At 43.5% G+C, this 21,657-nt stretch overlaps 1 protein-coding gene across 1 annotated transcript in view; it reads right to left on the bottom strand.

The window, feature by feature from the left end:
• The window catches only part of COL13A1 (collagen type XIII alpha 1 chain), a 118,750-nt gene that overhangs the window by 60,490 nt on the left and 36,603 nt on the right, over window positions 1-21,657 (bottom strand). The window contains exons 12-17 of the mRNA XM_075934944.2: window positions 17,419-17,535; window positions 16,937-16,978; window positions 13,432-13,458; window positions 12,347-12,382; window positions 9,945-10,016; window positions 9,077-9,103 (exon numbers count right to left, since the gene is read on the bottom strand). Coding sequence (XP_075791059.1) covers window positions 9,077-9,103; window positions 9,945-10,016; window positions 12,347-12,382; window positions 13,432-13,458; window positions 16,937-16,978; window positions 17,419-17,535 — 321 coding nt within the window. The remainder of the gene's footprint in view (window positions 1-9,076; window positions 9,104-9,944; window positions 10,017-12,346; window positions 12,383-13,431; window positions 13,459-16,936; window positions 16,979-17,418; window positions 17,536-21,657) is intronic.

Genomic DNA, 21,657 nt, shown 5'->3' with positions numbered 1-21,657 from the left:
TCTATTGCATGACTGCGTTGCTCGGGGGTGTGAAAAATGCACCCCACTGAGTGACGTAGTTATACCAGCCTGACTCCTGGTATAGAGAGCGCTGTGTCAGTGGGAGAGCTTCATCGATTGTCACAGCTACAGCCTCTTGGGGAGGTAAATTAATTATGCCAACAGGAGATGCTCTCCCTTACCAAAGCAGTGTCTTTACTACAACACTACAATGGCACAGCTGCACCACTATGGGTACATCTAAACTACAAGCCTCTTTCGAAAGAGAGCATTTAGACTGCAACTACTTCTTTCGAAAAAGCAAGCTGGCAGGCAGTCTGGATGCTCTCTTTCGAAAAAGCCCTGTTTGCATTCAAGAATGCCTTTTTTTAAAGAGCAATTTCAAAAAAAGGCGTTCTACCTCTTAAAATGAGAGTTACTGTGGTTGAAAAAACCACCGCGTTCTTTCGATTTAATTTTGAAAGAACCTGGCAGCAGTCTAGATGCAGGGGACATTTTTTCAAAAAAAGGCCACTTTTTTTAAAAAAACCTGTAGTCTAGACACACTCTATATGTGAAGACAAGTCCCCAGGCTGTGTTTACAGTGCCACTTTTATCCTCAAAACTTTAGCCATTCGGGGGAGTGAAAAAACACCCCCAACAACAAAAGTTTTAGCACTGAAAAGTGCCAGTATAGACAGTGCTTTATTGCCGGAAGAGCTACCCCCTTCTTTTGAGGAGGGGTTTTTTTACCACTGGGAGAGCTGTCCCCCAGGCTGTGTCTAGACTACATGCCTCTGTTGTCAGAGGCATGTAGATTAGACACATAGGCAAAGGCAAATGAAGCTGCGATTTAAATGATCACGACTTCATTTACATTTACATGGCTGCCGCGCTGAGCCGACAAACAGCTGATCAGCTGTTTGTCCGCTCAGCGCGCTAGTCTGGACGCTCCCCTGCCAACATCAAAGCCCTTTGTCAGCAGCCCCGGTAAACCTCATCCCACGAGGTTTACCAGGGCTGCCGACAAAGGGCTTTGATGTCGGCAGGGGAGCGTCCAGACTAGCGCGCTGAGCGGACAAACAGCTGATCAGCTGTTTGTCGGGTCAGCGCGGCAGCCATGTAAATGTAAATGAAGCCATGATCATTTAAATCGCGGCTTCATTTGCCTTTGCCAGAACAACAAATCTACATGGCTCCGTCGATGGAGCCATGTAGTTTATACATACCCCCAGAGACAGAGTGCCTACACTGCCCATGTCACAGCACTGTGATGGCAGCACTGCCATGGTAGTGCTCTAACATGGGCAGTGTAGATATACCCTGAGTGCTGCACAATGTACGTGACTTAGGAGCCAAATGCCATGTCTACACTCCCACTTACATTGGCAAAACACTCCCGAGTGACGTAAGTGCCGCCGGCATGAGCGATAGCGTGCATAGTGCGATGTCAGCAGGTGGCTTCCCTCTCTGACACAGCTACCGCAGCTCATGAGAGGGGAGGGGGTTATGTCGATGGCAGAGCTCTCTCCAATTGGCACAGAGTGGCCACACAAGCAATCTCACAGTGCTGCAGCTGTATCAGTATCTGAAAGTCTCTAGTATAGACATAGCCTGGGTCTCTTTTTCAGAAATGACTTAGGCACTTAGGAGACTAAATGTCAATGACTTTCAGTAAGACTTAGGCTTGTAGGAGCCGCCTTTAGGCACCCAACTCCCATGGATTTCTGAGAGAACAAGGCACCAGTTTACATTTAAAAATATGGCCCTTGAAAGCCTATTATTCACTTCTGAAAATGAGAAATAGGTTCCCAAGTCATTTAGGCCTTGCAGTACTGAGTGGAGCAATGCTTAAACACTTTCAAAACTCTGGGCCTCAGCCTGACACTCATGCTCCCACATACATGTTAGAATTTTCACTACTTGGTGAGTGCCAGCATCCTAATCTGCAACACAGCTGTTTCAGGCAATTAACCTCCACCTGCCTTAGGCAAGAGTGAGATCCAACAACAAAAGACAGGTTGCTCCCCCCAGCTTTGAAGAGGTCTCAGCCTAAAAAGGTAAGAAAGACACAGTATGGGAGAGAAAACTTGCACAGAGAGGTAAAGTATCTTGCCTAAAATCACACAGCTGGTTATGGGGAGAGCCTTGTCTTTTCAGTCATACTTCAGTGCCCTATCCACTAGCTCATACTGCCTCTTTATAGTTTGGTTGGGAATTGTGAAATTCAACCCATACTTACACATCCCAGACATCAAGACAGTCTATATAGTGTTAATATTGACTATATAACTGATATTGTTTGTGATACACAACACACTAACTGGATATGGATAGTAGTACCCACTGGATATGGATAAGAAGTGAGTTTGCACTCTCCCATACAGGATTCATGCCTTATCTATGAGTCACAAGTGATGTAGCAAAGTGTCCACAGAGAGCAGAATGCTCAGGAAATTGATGCTTAATTAAAGCAGTGCCATTTTCATATACCACTAACAGTTAACGCAGGAAAAAACCATCTCTCCCGACATAAGCTTTTGGAACGGCATGCTGAGCAAAATGGAGGGGAGGCAGATTTGTTTCAAAGCTAAACTTGGAATAGTTATTGTTTCTTCAGCTGTAGCCTTGATTTGAAATGTGTCACTGACACCAGACTTCTCTTAACACCCCAGCAGAGGGCAGTACAAGACCTTAGTCTAAGGACCAATAATGTGTTTTAGTGCTACATACTAGCAATACCTTCTCCTGCTGGTCTCACCCATCTTTTGATCTGAGGAAGTGGGTCTGGCCCACGAAAGCTCATCATCTAATAAACCATCTTGTTAGTCTTTAAAGTGCTACATTGTCCTGCATTTTGCTTCAACTACCCCAGACTAACACGGCTACATTTCTATCACTATTCACCCATCTTTGGGCTCCAAGTTTTGAGCTTTGATGTTTCTAATGGTGAAATCTGAAACCTCCTTCAAATCAGTAGTGGGTTGGAAATCCCAGATTAGGAAGCTGCCTATTTCTGGTGTTTAATGAGCTGACCACATTCACAAACAGCCTGTGAAGCTCTTATTTAACTCTCTCAGTATCTTCCTCAAAGTACAAAGGGGTGGGCCCCAGTGTTTACAATATGCTGAGCAGTGTTAGAATTGTGTGCAGCTATGGGTATGTCACAGCATTAGAAACCCACGGCTGGCCCATCCCAATTGACTCAGGCCCATAGGGGTGGTCTAATTATGGTGTAGCTGTTTGGGCACTGCCTGAAGCCCAGGCTCTCAGATCTCATGAGGTGGGAGGATTCCAGAGCAGGGGCTGCAGCAGGACCCCAAACATCTGCAGTTCAGTTAAACAGTCATAGAATCATAGAATCCTAGAACTGCAGCGGACCTTGAGAGGTCATCAAGTCCAGTCCCCTGCCCTCGTGGTATCATCCCTGGCAGATGTCGATCTAACTTGTTCTTAAATATTTCCAGTGATGGAGATTCCACAACCTAGTCAATTTATTCCAGTGTTTAACTACCCTGAGCAAGAGATCATTGCACAGGTTTAAAGAAACTCCCTTTTATAGCACAAATGAATATGACATACTGGGTTGCTGTAAAATGTTAATGTCTGGTCCCTTAGCCAAAGCCCTGCAAGCCAGAGTCAGCTGGCATGAACCGGCCCTGAATGTCTAATTGCAGAGTAGACACCCGCAATATGTTGGTGCTGTATTGGCTGTACCCCACTATCTAAATGAGCCTCTTTAAGTAGGTCACAGTCCATTCTTGAGCATATTAACCGCAAACTTCTGCATATTAACTCACAAAGGGACTCTGGTAAACTGAAGACAGCTATAAAATCAAGGAAAGAGGAAATTCATAAAAGCAGAAAAATAATTTTTTTACCATCATCTTTTCATTTCCTAACTGGTCATCTGCTGTTTTAGTTTCCAGATTCAACACTTGTTATTTAATTAAGCCACCACAAGAAACTAGTGTGATATGGGGCCAAGTTCCAGAAAAGTACAAAGCAGTGGGTGTTCAGTGTGAATAAAATACTCTGTTATACACTAGACCCTCCACACCCACTCTTCTGAAACAGAGAGATCACAGTGGAAATAACTACTAAACCTCTAAAGTGCGATACATAGGAATGGTAATATGCATTAAAACAAGAAACTTTACTGATGCAATAATAAGGATGCACAGTTAAATTAGAATTAGTCAGGAAATGTAAAAGTTTAAATTTCTACAGCAACACTAATATGGCCACCTTTCTCTCAGAAATATTTTCTATTCCTGTTTTTTTTGGCTAAATAAGACATCTAGTAATAACAGTTAGCTCTTATGGGGTGCTTTTTATCCATAGAGCTCAAAGTACTTCATAAAGGAAATTAAGTTTCATTACCCCCATTTTGGGATGGAGAAACTACAGCAGAGAGGTGAGGTGCCAAAGGTCACAAAGCAGATAAGTGGTAGTGCTGGAACAGAGAACAGGCCTCTTAATGCAAAAGCCCATGCTCTGTTTACTGAGCAATACTGCCTCCCTACAATCTTTATGTCATACAATAGGGCTACTCAACTTTGGAAGCCCCAGGGGCCACAATAATACTGTGGGCCACAACTTAAGGGTGGCTGCATATTCATGCAAATATATATGCAAAACGCTTCTTTCACACTGACGGGCATGAATACAAAAATTAAGGCAAGACTACACAACACACAGGCCCCATTTAAGTCAGTTCTGCTGATATTAATAAAATGCAATATTTACCCGATTTCCACTCATATGATTGTACTTTTAATGAGCAATAACAGCCCAAGAAATTAACTACTAAAACACGTATCAATAAAAGACCATTATATTAACCACTTTTTTGTTTTGGTTCCCACCCACGGGCTACAAACAAATGGGCCATGGACTGCATGCGGCTCACAGGTCACATGTTGATTAGCCCTGTCATACAATATATTCTATAACATATATAGGATGTCCAACATGGCAGACATTACACACTGGCAAGAACCTTAACACTTGTATTTCCTGGATTAAAAAAAAAATTTACTGTGTAAACTGACATTGCATTCACCTGTGCCCAGTTTCCTCCCATACAAGGGCCTCAATTTCATTTTAAAATAGAGCGAGAAATGACATGGCCTTTACTTTAAGGTGCTGATCTTCACAGGTGTTTTGGTATCTCACAGTATCTGGCCTATAGTATAGTTCTACTCTGAAAGGTCTCTAGGGTGAAAATGATCTCCTTCTTATTCTGCACATCTGTTCCCTTTGCATATTCAGGCAGATCTGTCAAGTGATGGGGCAAAACCAAGATTTTTTTTCCTGCTGTCAGCGCCATAAAACCAACCCAGCTCTGGGAGAGTGAACGGAGTTCTTTTCTGGCCTGCCCAATGCCAACAAAATTGTTAATTGTGGTCCAACTGCAGGCTAGCTAGGCAAACCCCCTGTCTTCAGATTATGTCCTCTGTACAGGGTATGTCTAAACTATATGCCTCTGGCGACAGAGGCATGTAGATTAGACTACCCGGCATAGGAAAATGAAGCGGCCATTTAAATAATCACCGCTTCATTTAAATTTAAATGGCTGCCACGCTGAGCTGATCAGCTGTTTGTCGGCTCAGCGCGGTAGTCTGGACACTCCACGGTTGACATCAAAGGCATTTATCGACCTCCCAGGTATGCCTCCTGGGATGAGGCATACCTGGGATGAGGCATACGTAGGATGAGGCATACCTGGGAGGTCGACAAATGCCTTTGATGTCGACTGCGGAGCGTCCAGACTACCGCGCTGGGCCGACAAACAGCTGATCGGCCATTTAAATTTAAATGAAGCAGCAATTATTTAAATCGCTGCTTCATTTTCCTATGCCAGGTAGTCTAATCTACATGCCTCTGTCCTAAGAGGCATGTAGTCTAGACGTACCCTGTTATTCCTGAAGGTAATAGGGTCATGCAGGTGTAGCTAAGGGTCTACTTAGAGATGAATAAAGCTATACTGATGCAGCTAAGAGCATTATTGGCCTGCAAAATCTTTATGACTGGGAATGCCATCCAAGTCAGAAATAACCCAGTTCTCTTTCAAATCCCAGGTTTGCAAGTCTACAAGTTAGAAAAATAACTTCATTTTTTAAAAATTGAACACACTTAATCTGGAAGTCACTGGGATGTGACAAATATGGAAGCCCATGATACCATTTTGCAATTCCTCAAATGTCACTTGGCTCATATAAATGTGGCATTATGTGACATGAAAGCCAGGTCATTCTTCATAGCCAGAGTTTAAAGAAATGGAGCAGCTTTCTTCAAGTGCACAGAAAGCACTTGCCAGTTTGCCTTTTTTGGCAGATCTGACCTTCCTTCCCTGGCCTTTCATGTTACCAGTATAACACACACGGAGGATATCTCTAATAACCAACAGTGCCACATTCTGATTAGTTCTCTGGCAGAGGTAGGCAGTAATAATGAACCACCAATTAAAATATAATCACAAGGAACTGTCTAAAATAGATCATTTAAGTTAAAAAGAATTTGACAGAAAAAATATATATGCAAAGGGCCAAATTCTGGACTTATCAATACCACTGATAAAACTTGTTTTGACTTTAATAGGGCTAAGATTTAGTCCAATGCTATGGAGCCCAGAGGGGGAAGAAGCAAAGTGAGACATCCAGATTTTGCAAAAAGCATTGAAGGCTCTGGGAATGCAAAGTGAGAGAAGGTAAAATTGAATAAGGAACAAATCCTCAGTATGCAATCAGCTACACCAGCAACAGGAAGGAAGCTTAAATGGTCATTTTTAAAGAGACGACCAATTAATAATATCCAGGGCAACTATGAGCCAACTACTTCTGCACAATCCTGTCACCTTTAATGAGGTTGCACACATTTAACTGGGAGCAAAATTTGGCTTGAAAGGGAATAAAACCATCAAGGGCCTCCCCAATTCCCAGGTCATCTTCTTTTGTGAAGAAAATACCTAGAGAAGCCACTCCAGGGAAGACAAACACGTGCACTGTCTGAACTTACAGGAGCCGCTGTTGGTTGCTGATTTACGTCTAGTTTGGGGTCTCATGCTCTGCTGTTATTCTTATTCCTCTGAGCAGGGAAATAAGAGAACCCAGAACAAAGTGAGAATGGCAGCAACAAATGGAGGTGTCTTAATAACCAGGAATAAATTGCACTTGGGATGGGAAAGTGGCCCTTAAGAACACGTATTGATGATCCCACTCCAAAATGTTTTCTTGGGGAGGGGGAAGAGGGAAGCGGAAGAAGGGAGGGAGAGATGTTGCTCAAACTTCAGGAACCTAGGATCATAAGGATCATAATATCAAAGATACATTTTCGGGGTCACAATTATTCATTGCTTTCCAATGTAAAATGTGGAGGTTTGCATCTGTGAATGTGTGTGTGAGCAACTGAGCAAAAGAGATCATTACACAGGTTTGAAGAAACTCCTTTTTATGGCACAAAAGAAAATGACATATTGGCTTGCTGTAAAATGTAAATGGCTGGGGGAAAGACTGCCACATTCCTGTGTCCATTCCATGAACTAGCAGCTACCATTCCCGGCCCCGCTCCTTGTCTCTATTGCCAAGAGACATCAAGGAAATGGGAAGGAGAGTTTGTGATAAGCTCCCAGGATCACAATACAAGACAGGCAAGTGATCAATGCAATTAAAGTTGACAAAGGGATTAGAATGGTTGAGAGGCCATCTCAGGTTTGTCATCTGTTATTAAGGGTTATTTTAGTCTGGAGTTGGAACCAGGCAATTTTGGTTTTGGTTCCAGAAACTGAATCAAAGGCCTATTAATCCATGTACTTAGAGCGCACGCTGAACAGGTGCCTGACAGCAGTGACACAAGCAAATAAAAACAGGGTTAGGACTTGGATTCTACTTATAGCACTTTTCCTCACTTAGGTCCATATACTGCCCTGAGTTGTCCACAACTTATTCTCCCTATCAGTTTAAAGAGAAAGCACCCAGTAATTTCACAGATCTTCAAACCCATCTACTATGAGTCTGATCCTGCTCTCATGGAGTGCAAACCATAATCCTGGGGGAATTGTACAATTTTACTATGTCTCCAAATGCAACAATTGCAGAATTCCTACAGGCCTAAAATCAGGACTAAGTCCATCAAAGTCAATGAAATTACACCAGTGTGAGAATGGATTTGTGGAAGGATCTTGGATTACATGTAGACGTATATGAGTAGGATTTGCATAAAGCAATGATTTGTAAGATCTATTCACCTTGTCTCTTGTTGATTTTAAAAGGAAGGTCATTTGTTGCTGTAACTATTAAATTGAGACCCCAGATCCCTCAAGAAGATCTCTCCAAACACATTCAAACAGACGAGAGTATAGTTTAAAGAACCTTTTAGTGTTTTAAAATGATAATCCCCAAAAGGGAAAATGTGCATTCATTTTATAATTAATAACATATAATCCACATAATAAATATTTTAAATACGTATGTCAGAGTTAATGTATGTAAAATATTACAAAACAGGCCTTTCTAATGATATTTTAAACCTATGGTATGACACAATATGCTATGACTTATGAAAACAGCTAACATTGTAAAGTTTTAAACAGTCTGTATTGAGTAATATATTTTAAATATGTAAGTGCAAAAAATTGTAATAAAATAGATAACATATGGGCATAAAACCATATTATCTTGTAAAAAGAGCTGTCCAGCCTAGAAACAGAGGGAGACTGGAAGAATGATGCCAAACCTTAGCCTCAAAGTTGCAGAGTTTGAATAGATGTGATGTGTCAGCTAACCAGACTTTATGAGGAAAGCACAGCCCACCCTTTCAAATACAAAAATGTAACAAATCATTAGTGAACTTCATAGTCAGAGAAATTCTTTAGTAAGAATCAGATTCCACTAAGTGGCTATAGTCAATTTTTATTGAATGTGCATAAAACAGCCAGCACATGGAGTGTCTGCTTGTGGTTAATCACCACACATATGTGTATTCCATTAAATATCCCACAGATCTCTCTCAGGCCCAGCTCCCTATATCAATACAGTTTTCTGAATAGCTACTTGTCTCTTAAAGTGTGGTAGAAAGTCATGTTTCCCATGCCTACCTTTATGCCAGTGTCCCCCTTTTCACCCTGTGCAAGGAAAACAGAGATAGAAAGGAAACGCAGGTAGATGTAGTGAACAAAAAGAGAAAAACAGTATAGCAATGACAATAGAAAGTAATTGAAAGAGCTTAGTTCATGAGACATGCATGCTGGACCTGCAGAGAAATGAATGAAGGACATAGCACAACAATCATAGCATCTCTAGTGCTGACTTCACGTCATCCTTGCATTCTGCACCAATGCAAGACAACGTGTAGCGGAGAAATGGGTGCATGAAATTGTTTTATACACCCTTAGGTAACCTGTATCTATGACATTCATCAGTATCCATAGGAGGCATTGACTGAGCTTTTCAAAGAATTTAAGGGAGTTAGGAGCTGACATCCAACTAACTTTTAAGGGGAGTTGGGCACCTTGCTGCCTGAGGCCCCTTTGAAAATCCAAGGCATCAGCACTCAAAGTCTGCCAGTATCCAAAGGAGCAGCTCTTTTACATAACTGCTGCCAAATGTATTATATTCCAGCAGAAGGTAATGCACATACAAGTCATTACATTAGAACAGCTACAAGTGACTGAGCCCTGGTTCCAGAGATCAGGGAATCATTCTTGCCTTGAGTCCAGTGGCTGACAATTGTCCAGGCCCCATCTAAAAAAGTAAGTCTGGATCTTGTATGTCATTGTGTGCAAAGAAACTACTGAGTCTATCTAGACATTTATATCACATTGCTTACCACATTTATCTGAGACTGTATCACATGACGCATGTATATTTGCGTTTCTGTAACAGGAGCACATGTCTGGGTGGCAATAAGTTGCCCTAAGCAGATGGAGGTACTGACTAACTACGAATTGTTAGTTTAATGGTTACCTTGGAGCCAATAGATCCAGGAAGGCCAGGTACTCCTGGTAGGCCAGCCTCACCTGCCTCACCCACCTCACCCTAAGTAGAGAAGCAAGAAATGGATGGAGAGGCACACAGTCAGAAGGAAGAAAAGGGGCCTTTAGTATTTCACAAACATACTAACAAAGATGTGGGGGGGAGGACAGAGAACAATCCCATAGCATATATGACAGCCTAGCTTTCTGACCCTGCCCTGAAAGCAATGCTGCCCAGCAGTAAGCAAAGAGAGATGGAACACTGAAGAGAAGTTTCTCATAAAAAGCCGGATCCCATCAGGGTTTAGGTGCTATGAGCACATATTCCAATCCCTCATACAATGTATTTTATCCATGGCTGAAGTGATTATCTATCCATGTGTCCATGCTAGTGCACAATTAGTGTCCCAGGAACTTCTTTTGGGTTGCCTGAAAAGTCCTGGTTTTTCATTTCATCAGGCAATATCTTGGATTGCTGCTTTTTAATAACTAGAAAATATTTGTTCATGTTATATTGCTACACTGAGTAGAATTTCTCATGTGTTTTCCAGGAACAATCTAGTGGTGCAAGTATTCTAAGTGTCTGGAGTGAAAATAATGACGGCATGAGTGTAGACAGTATCACAGCTGTTCTTTTTGCTCAGATTTAATTACACTGGTTTGATGTTCAACAATAAACTCATTCAGAATGCTGTTACTGGAATAAATCCTCCATTCTGAGAAATACACCTGTGGTGCTGTTGAGTCAGAAGATAACAGTAATGATATCAGAACAACTTGAGAAAGCCCCACGTTTTTGGCCTTTCACCTGGATATTGTGTGACCCTAAAACGTGTTGCCACAAAAGTATCCTGATTTTTAAATTTGAAAATACGGTCACCACATCGCTGGTATCACAAGGCTACCGTCAGCACAAAAAAATCAAAGCAGAGGGAGAGTTCTCCAAATCCTGAGTCTGCCCATTTGGTAAGGGCAGATGGAAGTTTCTCTTTCCTTTCATGCTGTCTCAGTGGGGAAGACTTCGTCTTCTGTGTTCATTCAATCCTGTATTTCCTGTGTACTTCCCCATTAATAGGTCCCAACCCTGGGATCATCCTTATCTTATCATGAAAGGAATTCAGACCCCTTGCTTGATAAATAAATCACCCAGATTAACTGCCCTCCATAGGAAAAGATGCTGGTACAAATACACACTAATATGCCATTTCAGTGACATCCTAAGCACTTTTGAACATTGCAAAGAGAAGGATGGATGGCTAATGAGAAAACCGACAGTTTGCTGAAGGAAGCAACAGTAAATTTTGTGTGTGTCTGTAGGAACGGACTGTGGTCCAGGGGGGCTATAATTTTCATTTCCTGACATAACAAAAACTTCTCAGTTTATGCAGAACTAATTAAAAAGCTTTCAGGACTTGCCATTTCACCCACAGTGCACTCATAAAACATGGTATAGATAACAGAATATGTACAACTGCCGGCAGTTGGGAATACTCACTTCCCTTTTCTCACTCCTTTATTCTCCATTTCAGTATTTCTCCCCCTTTATCATCTTTCATCCTCCCTCCACCAAACAGATTCAGTGCTGCTGGGGCAGAACTAGCCACGCCCTATAGGGGATACCAGGGAAGGCCAGGAGAATATATTTAATGCACTGTTGGAGCTTCACTGGAATCCGGCTGCCTGGAAATCAGTTGAATGAGCACATTCCCCTTGCCCCCTGACTCCCTGGCTATGCCCATATGTGACCAGCATAATTAAGGCTGCTCCGGCCACCTCTGTGCCCCATAACACATAGGGAATGCAAGTGTCTTGCACTGGGACAGCTATCCTCTGGGTAGACCTTTCAGTGCTAGAGATTCACAGCCCTGTCTGGTAACCTGCAGCTGAATCAAGCTTTCTACCATTTAGGCTGGAGAATGATACTTAACCAGGGGAATGAAAATACCATATCTCATTTCAACTCCCATTCAGACTGGGCAGATGGGTAGGAGGGGAGGGAGCCCGAAGGAGTGAATCTATAGGGGAGCTTACAGTTTTCCCTGCCTCATCCTCTCCCAGAAGAAACCTCTGCAGGGAAGCATGTAAGTGTAGTGGCTACTGGGGAGGAGAAACTAATTTAAAAATCTGTTCTCCTAACACAAGTCACTGCAGGGAATGGTAGAAGAATTCTGGCTATGGGGGAGGTCAGACTTCCTCCATGACCCATCCCCAGCCTCTGCCAGCAAGTCACTCACTGAAGAAAATGATGGAAGAGTTGGCTGTGAATGTGTGTGACAAGGATGGCACTTCTCTGTTACTACGTTCCCACCAGGTTCTGGTTCACCATGATACACTTTAAGCTACTTGATTATCTATGTGTTCTGCGCATCTCAGAAGTTTACTTGCCCTTCTTACCTTCCTCCCAGGGTATCCTTGAATTCCAGGGTCCCCCTGCAACAACCAAAATGAAGACAAGCCAGTGATGCTAGACTGAAAAGGAAAAATCCCTGTCCTTTCCTTTGTGCTGATACAGAAAGAAAAATAGGATACTGAGGGTGAAATTCACCCCTGGGCAGAGAACCATAATGAGGCCTTAATAACATTTAAATCTCCCTGGAGTTTTCAAAACACAGCTTATGTCCTTTCTGAGTCCAATGCCCAGGAGTGACTTTTATCCTGTGTGAATTACAACATAATAGGAAAGCTGTAGCATACATGACAAGGCACACCATTTGGTTTTGCTTCCATTTACATAGTTAATCTGTCCTAACACTGCTTAATCTTAGAGCATTATCTGAAGTACGTCAAGGAAAGCAAGTTGGGGATTTTTGCAGGCAAAAGCAATTGAACTCTGTTGGTGACATTTCACAAGGTTGGCAAGAGTAAAAATGGGAAATTTGGCAAGATTAACAAAGTGGTTCACAAAACATGGTAAATGTTCTATGGTGAAATGCAGCAAAGACCAGGTTGCCATTTTTTCTCCTCAGTATGTCCTGATTATGACCTCCTCACTCAGGCAAAGCTTCCACTGAAAAAATAAGCCAGAGCCCTTCGGGTGTGTCTACCTAGCACCCTTACTTCAAAGTGAGCTACACAATTTGTGCTATGCAAATTGCGTAGCTTATTTCAATCTTATTTTGAAATACAGTGCCATCCTGACAAGTCCCTTAACCCTCGTGGTACGCTCGTGGAACAAGGCTTACAGGGATGCTGGAATAGCGTGCCTGTTATTTTGAAATAATGGGCACGTTTAAAGACACAGAATTGCTATTTCAGGATGCTTCCAATATCTTGAAATAGCCCCGCTGTCTAGACATAGCCTTAGTGAGATGGTTCAGCCTGGTCATGGACTTTTCCAGAAACATCATGAAGCAGCCTTCTTCCCACTCCCAACCCACTGCACCCAGACAAGGATCATGCCCAGGTTCGCTTACATCCATGCTAAGGGGATTACATTTCTTATCCTCATTTTTACTTATAGATGATAAAAAAATGCTCACCTTTGGTCCAGGGGGTCCAGGTAAACCCTGTAGTTAAAATAACACATTTTCAGGTAGGGAAATCTTAAAATATCTAGAGAACTAGGGTGAGAGCAGTGTTCCCATTAAGGTGTGTGCTTGTGTGGCCTCTCAGGAGAAATTCAAATGCCGCCCAGCTGATTAACAGAGTACTCACAGCTAGGTTTTCTGTTTCTTATGATGGTGCACATTTGCATGCGCCTTGGTGCACATTAAAATATTATGGATGGAAAAGATAAGAGGGAAAATTGTGTGGGAGTAATTTTTTTTTCATACTGGGACATCAGTCACGGCTTACTTCATTTTTAAAGAGTTCATCACTCTAGAATATCAGTGCAAAAATTATTCTCATTGGGGAGTAGATAAATTCTACACTTCCCCAATTCAGCCACTAAGTTTCATCTCAGTAAATTTGAAAACCAAGCTACTTTGCCCAACTTGTTATGGTTCCAAAATAAGATCTGGTTTATTTTTTTTAGACTGTCTAAAGACAGTCACTGTCTGTGTACACAATGGAGAAACAACACCATCAAAACTGGAAACTGGTAGAATTCAGGAAATGGGGAGTCACTTCCTTACCCAACCAGGTGATCTCAAAGGAGTTAAGGAATGGATAGGGTTTTTATGAACTACCTGTGTTTTAAAATACACTGTGGAATAACAGAAAGATCCTTTTCTCATGGAAGAATGTGCTACTATCAGATTTCAAACAGAGGTGAACTTTTCTTCTTTAAAAAGGAAAGCTACCTGTGTGGCACGTACACATCTGAAAGTACTCTTCAAGGGCAGAAAGCCCGACTTTTACTGAACATGGTTTTCTTTGACTTTCTTAGTCATAGGAATATGTTAATAAGACTTTCAGAAAGGAAGGATGTCAGCAGTTATGCTAAATTAGAAATAGCCATGCAATCTGCACATTTTTGGATTTACATATACCATATAAATATGAATATCTAAAATATTCATGTTGCAGATGCCTTTGTGATGTAAACAGTTCCAATAAGAAAGATGGAACAGATATCCCAAATACGTTCTACAACCTGCATTTTCAGGGGCTACGTCTACACTGGCAGCTTCTTGCAGAAGAACAGGTGCTCTTCTGCAAAAACTTGCCGGCTGTCTACACTGCACGGCTACGTCTAGACTGGCCACATAAGACGGAATAGGCATGCAAAGCAGGCAAGTCAGAATAGGGAAATCCACGGGGGATTTAAATATCCCCCGCGGGATTTAAATAAACATGGCCGCCGCTTTTTTTCCAGCGTGGGGAAAAGCCGGAAAAGAGCGTCTAGACTGGCGCGATCCTCCGGAATAAAGCCCTTTTCTGGAGGATCTCTTATTCCTACTTTATTCCGGAGGATCGCGCCAGTCTAGACGCTCTTTTCCGGCTTTTCCCCAAGCCGGAAAAAAAGCGGTGGCCATGTTTATTTAAATCCTGAGGGGGATATTTAAATCCCCCGCGGATTTCCCTATTCTGACTTGCCTGCTTTGCATGCCTATTCCGTCTTATGTGGCCAGTCTAGACGTAGCCCACGAGTGTTCTTCCAGAAGTAAATTTACAGTATAGCATTGTAAAACAGGGCTTCTTCTGGAAGAGATATTCCTCTCCCCACGAGGAATGAGCCCTCTTGTGCAAGAGCTCTTCCAGAAGAGGCCAGCGTAGACAGGCAACATGAATTTCTTGTGCAAGAAAAGCCCTATGGTTAAAATGGCCATCAGAGCTTTCTTGCGCAAGAGAGCATCTACACTGGCATAGGTGCTCTTGCACAAAAGCACATCTCTTGCACAAAAGCACATGTCAGTGTAGATGCTCTCTTCTGGAAGAGTTCTTGCAGAAGAACTCTTCCGCAAAAGAGTTCTTGCACAAGAAGCTGCCAGTGTAGACGTAGCATTAGGATGTTTGCCTGCTTATGAGAAGTCAAATGGCTACTTCAGGGTGAAAGTTTTGAGTCTCCTGTCTGCAGATAACATTCACATGGAGAGTTCTCCTTCCTTGATTTGAAACAGCTGATATAAAAATACGAGGATGAAAGTATCATTATTTCCCTAATAACCAGGTGTCTGGCATACCCGGCATGCCATGCTCCTTGTTGTTAGACATGGGAATTGAGTGTGTGTTTTGTGTGCTACTAGGGAAATAGCAGATGGTAGCCTGTACATCTTTGTTGAGTATAGAGGCTTCCTTCATTCAGATACATGCAAACAGCAACTAACCAAGAGATAAACATCAGCATACGCAAGCTCTAAATCTGCTGTTCTTGTCCTGGTGATTTTTATTTAGTTTATTAGTTTCAATCAGCGGGTCCGACAGCCTCAGTGGGCCACTGGGTGGGGCCCAGCTCCATGCTCCAGGAAGGGGCAAAGCCTTGGGCAGAAGGTTGGGGAAGCCAGGAAGGTTGCCTAGAGGGTTGTGGAAGCCAGTCCTCAAAGCTGCCTGGATCACCCCACCCCGCAGAAAATCCTCACAGCACCTAGAGTGTGCTGCAGAGGTGCTCTGGTGGCCCTTTTGAATCATCAGGCCTTGGGGCAATTGCTCCCTTCCCCCCCTCTCCAACCATCAGCAGGCCTGGTTCCAATCCATTTTAGCTTGGCAAAGACCAAAGACCATGCCTAATGGATAGCTGTTTGTGGCCAATATGAAATGACTTGGTGGTTTCACTTGGTTCCTAGTGGATAGATGTCTGCAGTTGTAAAACCTTGTAACTGGTCCTTTCTTAGGCAGAGGCGCCAGGGACTGTAAGCCTGTGCAGATTAAATCACCTGTCACCTCCAGTAATGTTCCCTCTAATCTTTTCCATCCAAATGCAGATTTTTTTCCATTCATGCTCAGAATACATTTCAATGTGCACTGAGGCATGAGTGAATGTGTATCCCAGTAGAAACAAAAAACCTAGGTGTGGGTGCTCTGCTAATCAGATGGGCGGTATTTGAATGTCTCCTGCGTGGCCACACAAATGTACATCTTACAGGGAACACTGACCCCCACGAGAGTCCAGGTGAGGTTTGCGGCTTATTAGTTAGTGGGTCAGTTTGGGGAAAGCTCACACTGTCACTAGCCAGGCTGTATACATTGTTTTCTGGACAGTCACAGAAGACTTCAATGTACATTAAAACATAAGACTGGCCACACTGGGTTAGACCAAAAGGCCATTTAGCCCAACATCCTGTCTTTTGGCAGTGGCCAATGCCAGGTGCCCCAGCATGTGAAGTGCTTCTGATCACATTTACCATGGAGAATATGCCAAGATTCCTCTACTCTGTCCCTGTGCCAGGAGTTCAGATGCACTCAGAGAGCACAGCCAGCTGAAGTGACCCTGGGTGAATGAAACAGCCATGGAGACATTAAGTGCAGCTGCCTACTTTGCTGAATGCTTGGTTCAGCCCTGCAGGCATCTCCACATCCCCAGGCAGTAGGGAGCTGACTGCATTCATGCAACGGAGGCTGCATGCACAAGCAAGAGGAGCGAGGCAACTCAACCGTACCTACCTTTCCATCCTTGCCTGCCTTTCCAGGCTCCCCTGCTGTGCCCTGTTGTGAGAGGGAAAGGAACATCAGTGACAGTATTTTCACCTTCCTCGGCTGCTTGATCTCGGCTTGGGAATAGAACTAGAGCAGAACATCAAAGAGATTTCAGGGGCTTTTTTTAGTCCCATTTCTGCTGAGAGCAGGCTAATTACAGCCAAAGTGTTACTTCCTCCCCATGGCATCTGTTGGAGAGAAGGAAATGGCACTGGTGTCACCCTCTCACACATGTGTACAGATAGCATAGCTTGGGAGAATAACTCCTCCCTCCCTGCTTGGGAACTCTTTCCTTCAGCCATGTACCAGCTTTCCTCCCTCCATGCCCTGGGAAATTGCGTGTGATCAGTACACTAGGCTCAGAGGAGACTATAAAAAGCAAAGGAAATTGCATGGCGTCAGGGGACAGGAAGGATAAATGCTGGGTGTTTGATTTCTGTTAAACTTACAGGTGGCCCAATTGGGCCAGGTTGTCCTGGATTTCCTGCTGGTCCAGATGGTCCAGTTGGCCCTGGTGGACCAGGTGGCCCTGGTGGCCCTTGGATCCCCGCCTGTCCTTGTTCACCCTGAGGTTCATTAAAATAAGGGTTACCATCAGGCAGTGAGAAATCACAGCCCAGCATCCAGGGTGTGTGATGTATGGCAGCTCAGCCAGAGCAAATGAAAAAGAGACAAGCCAAGCAAGTTACAGTTAGTGGCAGCAAAGGTTTCCAAAACTCAGGCAAAGGTCCTGGTCTGGTGGTCTTTCTGGGGGGAAGCCATTTCTTTGTAGTTTGCAAGTACATTTTAAAGCTCATTGTCAGAGCTTACTTAAAGGAGATGTGAAAACTGGATCAGATACTAAAATAGTCCCAGGAGCAACCCAAATGCAAAGTAAACTGTTTTTCTACACTTAAAAAAGTGTGATTAATTTTTCACGTGAGAAGCTGTGAGCACTGCACAGTCAGCGGTTACTGAAACCTTACCGTGCCTCCTGAAATCAGGCACTACTCTCGTTCCCATTTTACAGGCAGAGAAATCAAGCCAGGGTCCCTCTGTCACTTGCTGGCAGAACCACAAGTCCTCAGTCTAATTTTTTCCTCACTTTAACTCTTAACCCTTAATTTTGGCACGAGTCTGCTTTTTCTAACTGCAGCGGGAATCATAAGCAGAAATGCTGAGATACCAACAAAAACACTATTCTCATGATAATTTGAAGCCGGATAGAAACAGGAAGATTTAGGATTCTCATGAGGAAGCCTATTCCCGTGAAACTTAAAATCCAGTTGATTTGGATAAGGTGCACAAAAAGAAATGTTTGGGTGCTTAGCTGAACTAAGCCTTTTGTAGCTGGCCCATCATACGCCCCCTCAACAGCCAGTCTCTTGGGGTATGTCTAAACTACATGGCTCCGTCGATGGAGCCATGTAGATTAGTTTACAAGACATAGGAAAATGAAGCAGTGATTTAAATAATCGCCCCTTCATTTACATCAAAATGGCTGCTGCGCTCTGCAGCTGTTTGGCGGCACAGTGTGATAGTCTGGATGCTCCGTGATCGACAAGGAAAGCCCTTGTTGACCGCCCCGGTAAACCTCATTCTACGAGGCATAATTCAGCGTGGCAGCCATTTTTATGCAAATGAAGCAGCAATTATTTAAATCGTCGCTTCATTTTCCTATGTCTAGAAACCTAATCTACGAGGCTTCATCGACAGAGCCATGTAGTCTAGACATACCCTTGGATTCCCCAACAATCTAAAGCATTCATACATGCCTTTTGCCTCTGTTGTTATAGGGTGGAGAATCAAGAATCATAGCTGGCAGATGGTGAGGAGGGTAATGATTTTAAAGGATCCCCTTTAAGACTGCTGATCTATAAATGGCTAATACAATAAATCCCTAGGGCACCTTGACACTCAAGTTAAGCTGTTTAGCACTCTGCTTTCTCTTTTTATCACTCCCTTGCCTTAGATACAGTCTCACAAAGCTCTAATACCAGTGGCAGGATTTAAGTTAAAAAAACTCCTCTTTGAGATCTCCTTGGAAGGCCTAAAATAAAATGTAGTCATTTATTCAAAATTGTATGAGCTTCGGATTCAGACTACATCATGGGCAAAAAGAGCATTGTCTCTGCTGAAGTTGTCCAGTGCAGATGATGTTGTTGGATGCATTGAAGTTCCACTCACAGGAAGTCATGTATCCACGTGTGTAAAAGGCATGGAATGCATATCCCATGCATGAAGTGCCAACACTACATCTATGCTATAGGTATGTATTCTTGTAAGTCATTTATGTGGTGTCTCTTTCTGCCTTCAGAACTCTTAGGTTTCTAAGATTAGAACAAGCATTAAATAAAAACAGGTTTGTCCAGGGTGCCCAAGGAATGGCCACAACTATTTACTGAATTTGCACAATGACTTCCCCTAGAACTAGTAAGGAACAACACTGACCAGCAGAGGAAAGGATGGCCACTATCTAACGAGACAAACCCAAACACCTGGTCCCATTCCTGGCCTGCCCCTTCTCTGAGGCCTTGCCCCTGCTCTCTCTATAGCCCCTCCCTCCATTGCTCACTGTCCCCAATCCTCACTCAATTACACAAGGATGGAGCAAGGGGTTGGGGTGTAGAAAGGGGAGCAGGTTCTGGGCAGGACCTGATGGGTTTTCAGTATGGGAGGGAGCTCTGTGCTGAGCCTAGGGCAGGGGCCTTGGGGTGCGGGCTCTGGGAGGAAGTTGGGTATGGGAGGGGGTTCAGAGCTGGGGCAGGGATGCAGGAGGGGGTGAGAGGTAAGGCTCTGCAAGGGAGTTTGGATATGTGTGAGGGTCAGGGTTGGAACAGAGAGCTGGGATGTGGAAGGAGGTTCAGACTGTAGGAACCAGGAAAGAGCTCAGGGCTGGGGTGGGAGTAGGGTCCTGGAGGGTATGAGGGGTGCAAATTCCAGCTGGGCAGTGTTTACCTCAGGCAGTGTTCAGTCAGTGGTGCAATGTGGCGTGGGGGGCAGGGGACTCCATATGCTGCTCCTGCCTGCAGGCACCACCTTCACAGCTCCCAATGACCACAATTTCTAGCTAATGGGAGTTGTGTGGGTGGTATCTGCAGGTGAAGGCAGCACACAGAGGCTCCCTGTCCCCACCGGAAGCCACAAGCAAGGACTTTCTGGCCATTTCTGAGAGCAGCAGAGGATCAGCACAGGCAGGGAGCCTGCCTTAACACTCCTGTGCTATTGAACTTTTAGCAGCTGATTTCTTAGTTTGGTTTCAGGAGCCAAATTCTGGGAGACTCCTGGCAAAACTCAGAGAGTTGACAACTCTAGCAGAGGAGGGCAGTTGGGCAGTTTTATAATAATGGAGACACTAACACAGTAATGGATAGGAATTTAACCTAAAGGAAGGAGAGTTTGGTAGCTGGTGGCACTGCCATTGGAGGGCACCTGTCACATTAGCAGCAGACAAGGTCAAAAAAAATTTCAACAAAACAGTATTCCACTGCAATTTTCCATAATTTACTCAGAATTAACATAATTTTTTCCACCATAATTTTTAAGGGAAAAAGGTGAAACAAATTGTTCTGAATTTCATTTTGCTTTAATAATGTCAAAAAAAGTTTCAACTTCATTTTGATAATGTTCATGTTTATTTTATATTAAATATGGTGCAGTATATTATTATTTATATATAATCTATAATATTGTATATAAAACAAAAGTTGAAATTATATGAATCAAAATGAGAAAATTGAAATGGAACATTTTTACCTTCTCCATTATCAAAACAAAACATTTCAGTGGTTCCTAATCAAAACTGTACAGCTTTTTTGTGCCACAAGAAATTTCACAATTGTGGGGTTTTATTCCTATGTGGAACAGACAAAATTCAAAACGTCAAAGTTTCCTGTGGACTGGAAATTCTGTTTTCCACTTAGCTCTAGTTTGCAGCTGGGAGGTTGCTGGATTGGGGACACATCACTGGAAGCTGTAGGAACTGTTGGCATTAGGAGGAAGAGGCTTAGTTTGCTATGGCCAGGTCTATACTAGACCCAGAAGGCTGGCTTACGGTATGCAACTTCAGCTACAAAATATTGTAAGCAGAGCTTGTCACTGTCTTCACAGCAGGAGGTAGATGGGAACAAAAGGTCCTGTTGGCTTCCTCCCTATTCCTCACAAATCAAGGAGCATCAGCAACGACTGTGAGCACCCTCACCATTCGATTTAGCGGGTCCTTACTAGACCAGCTAAATTAAACACCAGAAGATCGAGCTCACATAGCAAGTGGAGATGTGACCTATGTTTGTTACTGGACTATGCAAAGGTTTGTGACTGGGCCACTTGCTTCTCTGCAGGGTTCTAGAGTGTTTTATAGTTGGGAAGGAGAAAGGTGTTTGGCATTAGAGAGTGTGGGAGGACTGGCTATTTTGTGGGAGGGGAGTTGGATTAGGGTTGCTTAGCACTGATGTCTGTAAGGCAGGATTGGCAAGGGAGGGAACTTGCTGCTAGACCCTGAGGCATACAGTAGTTCCATGAGGCGTACAGCTAGTTCGGATTAGGAAGCCTAATCCGAACTAGCTAGTCCATGCCACGTGTAGCCGCGCGGCACGCAGTCCAAACTAGCCGGCATTTAAAAATGGCGCCGGCCGGCTTTATGCAAATGAAGCCCAGGAAATTCAAATCCCGGGCTTCATTTGCAACTCCGTATGACTATATTACCCCCC

The sequence above is a fragment of the Pelodiscus sinensis genome, chromosome 8 (genome assembly GCF_052426305.1).
Source record: "Pelodiscus sinensis isolate ZL-2025 chromosome 8, ASM5242630v1, whole genome shotgun sequence".
Taxonomy (NCBI): Eukaryota; Metazoa; Chordata; order Testudines; family Trionychidae; genus Pelodiscus; species Pelodiscus sinensis.
This window is presented reverse-complemented; position numbering and strand designations above follow the sequence as displayed.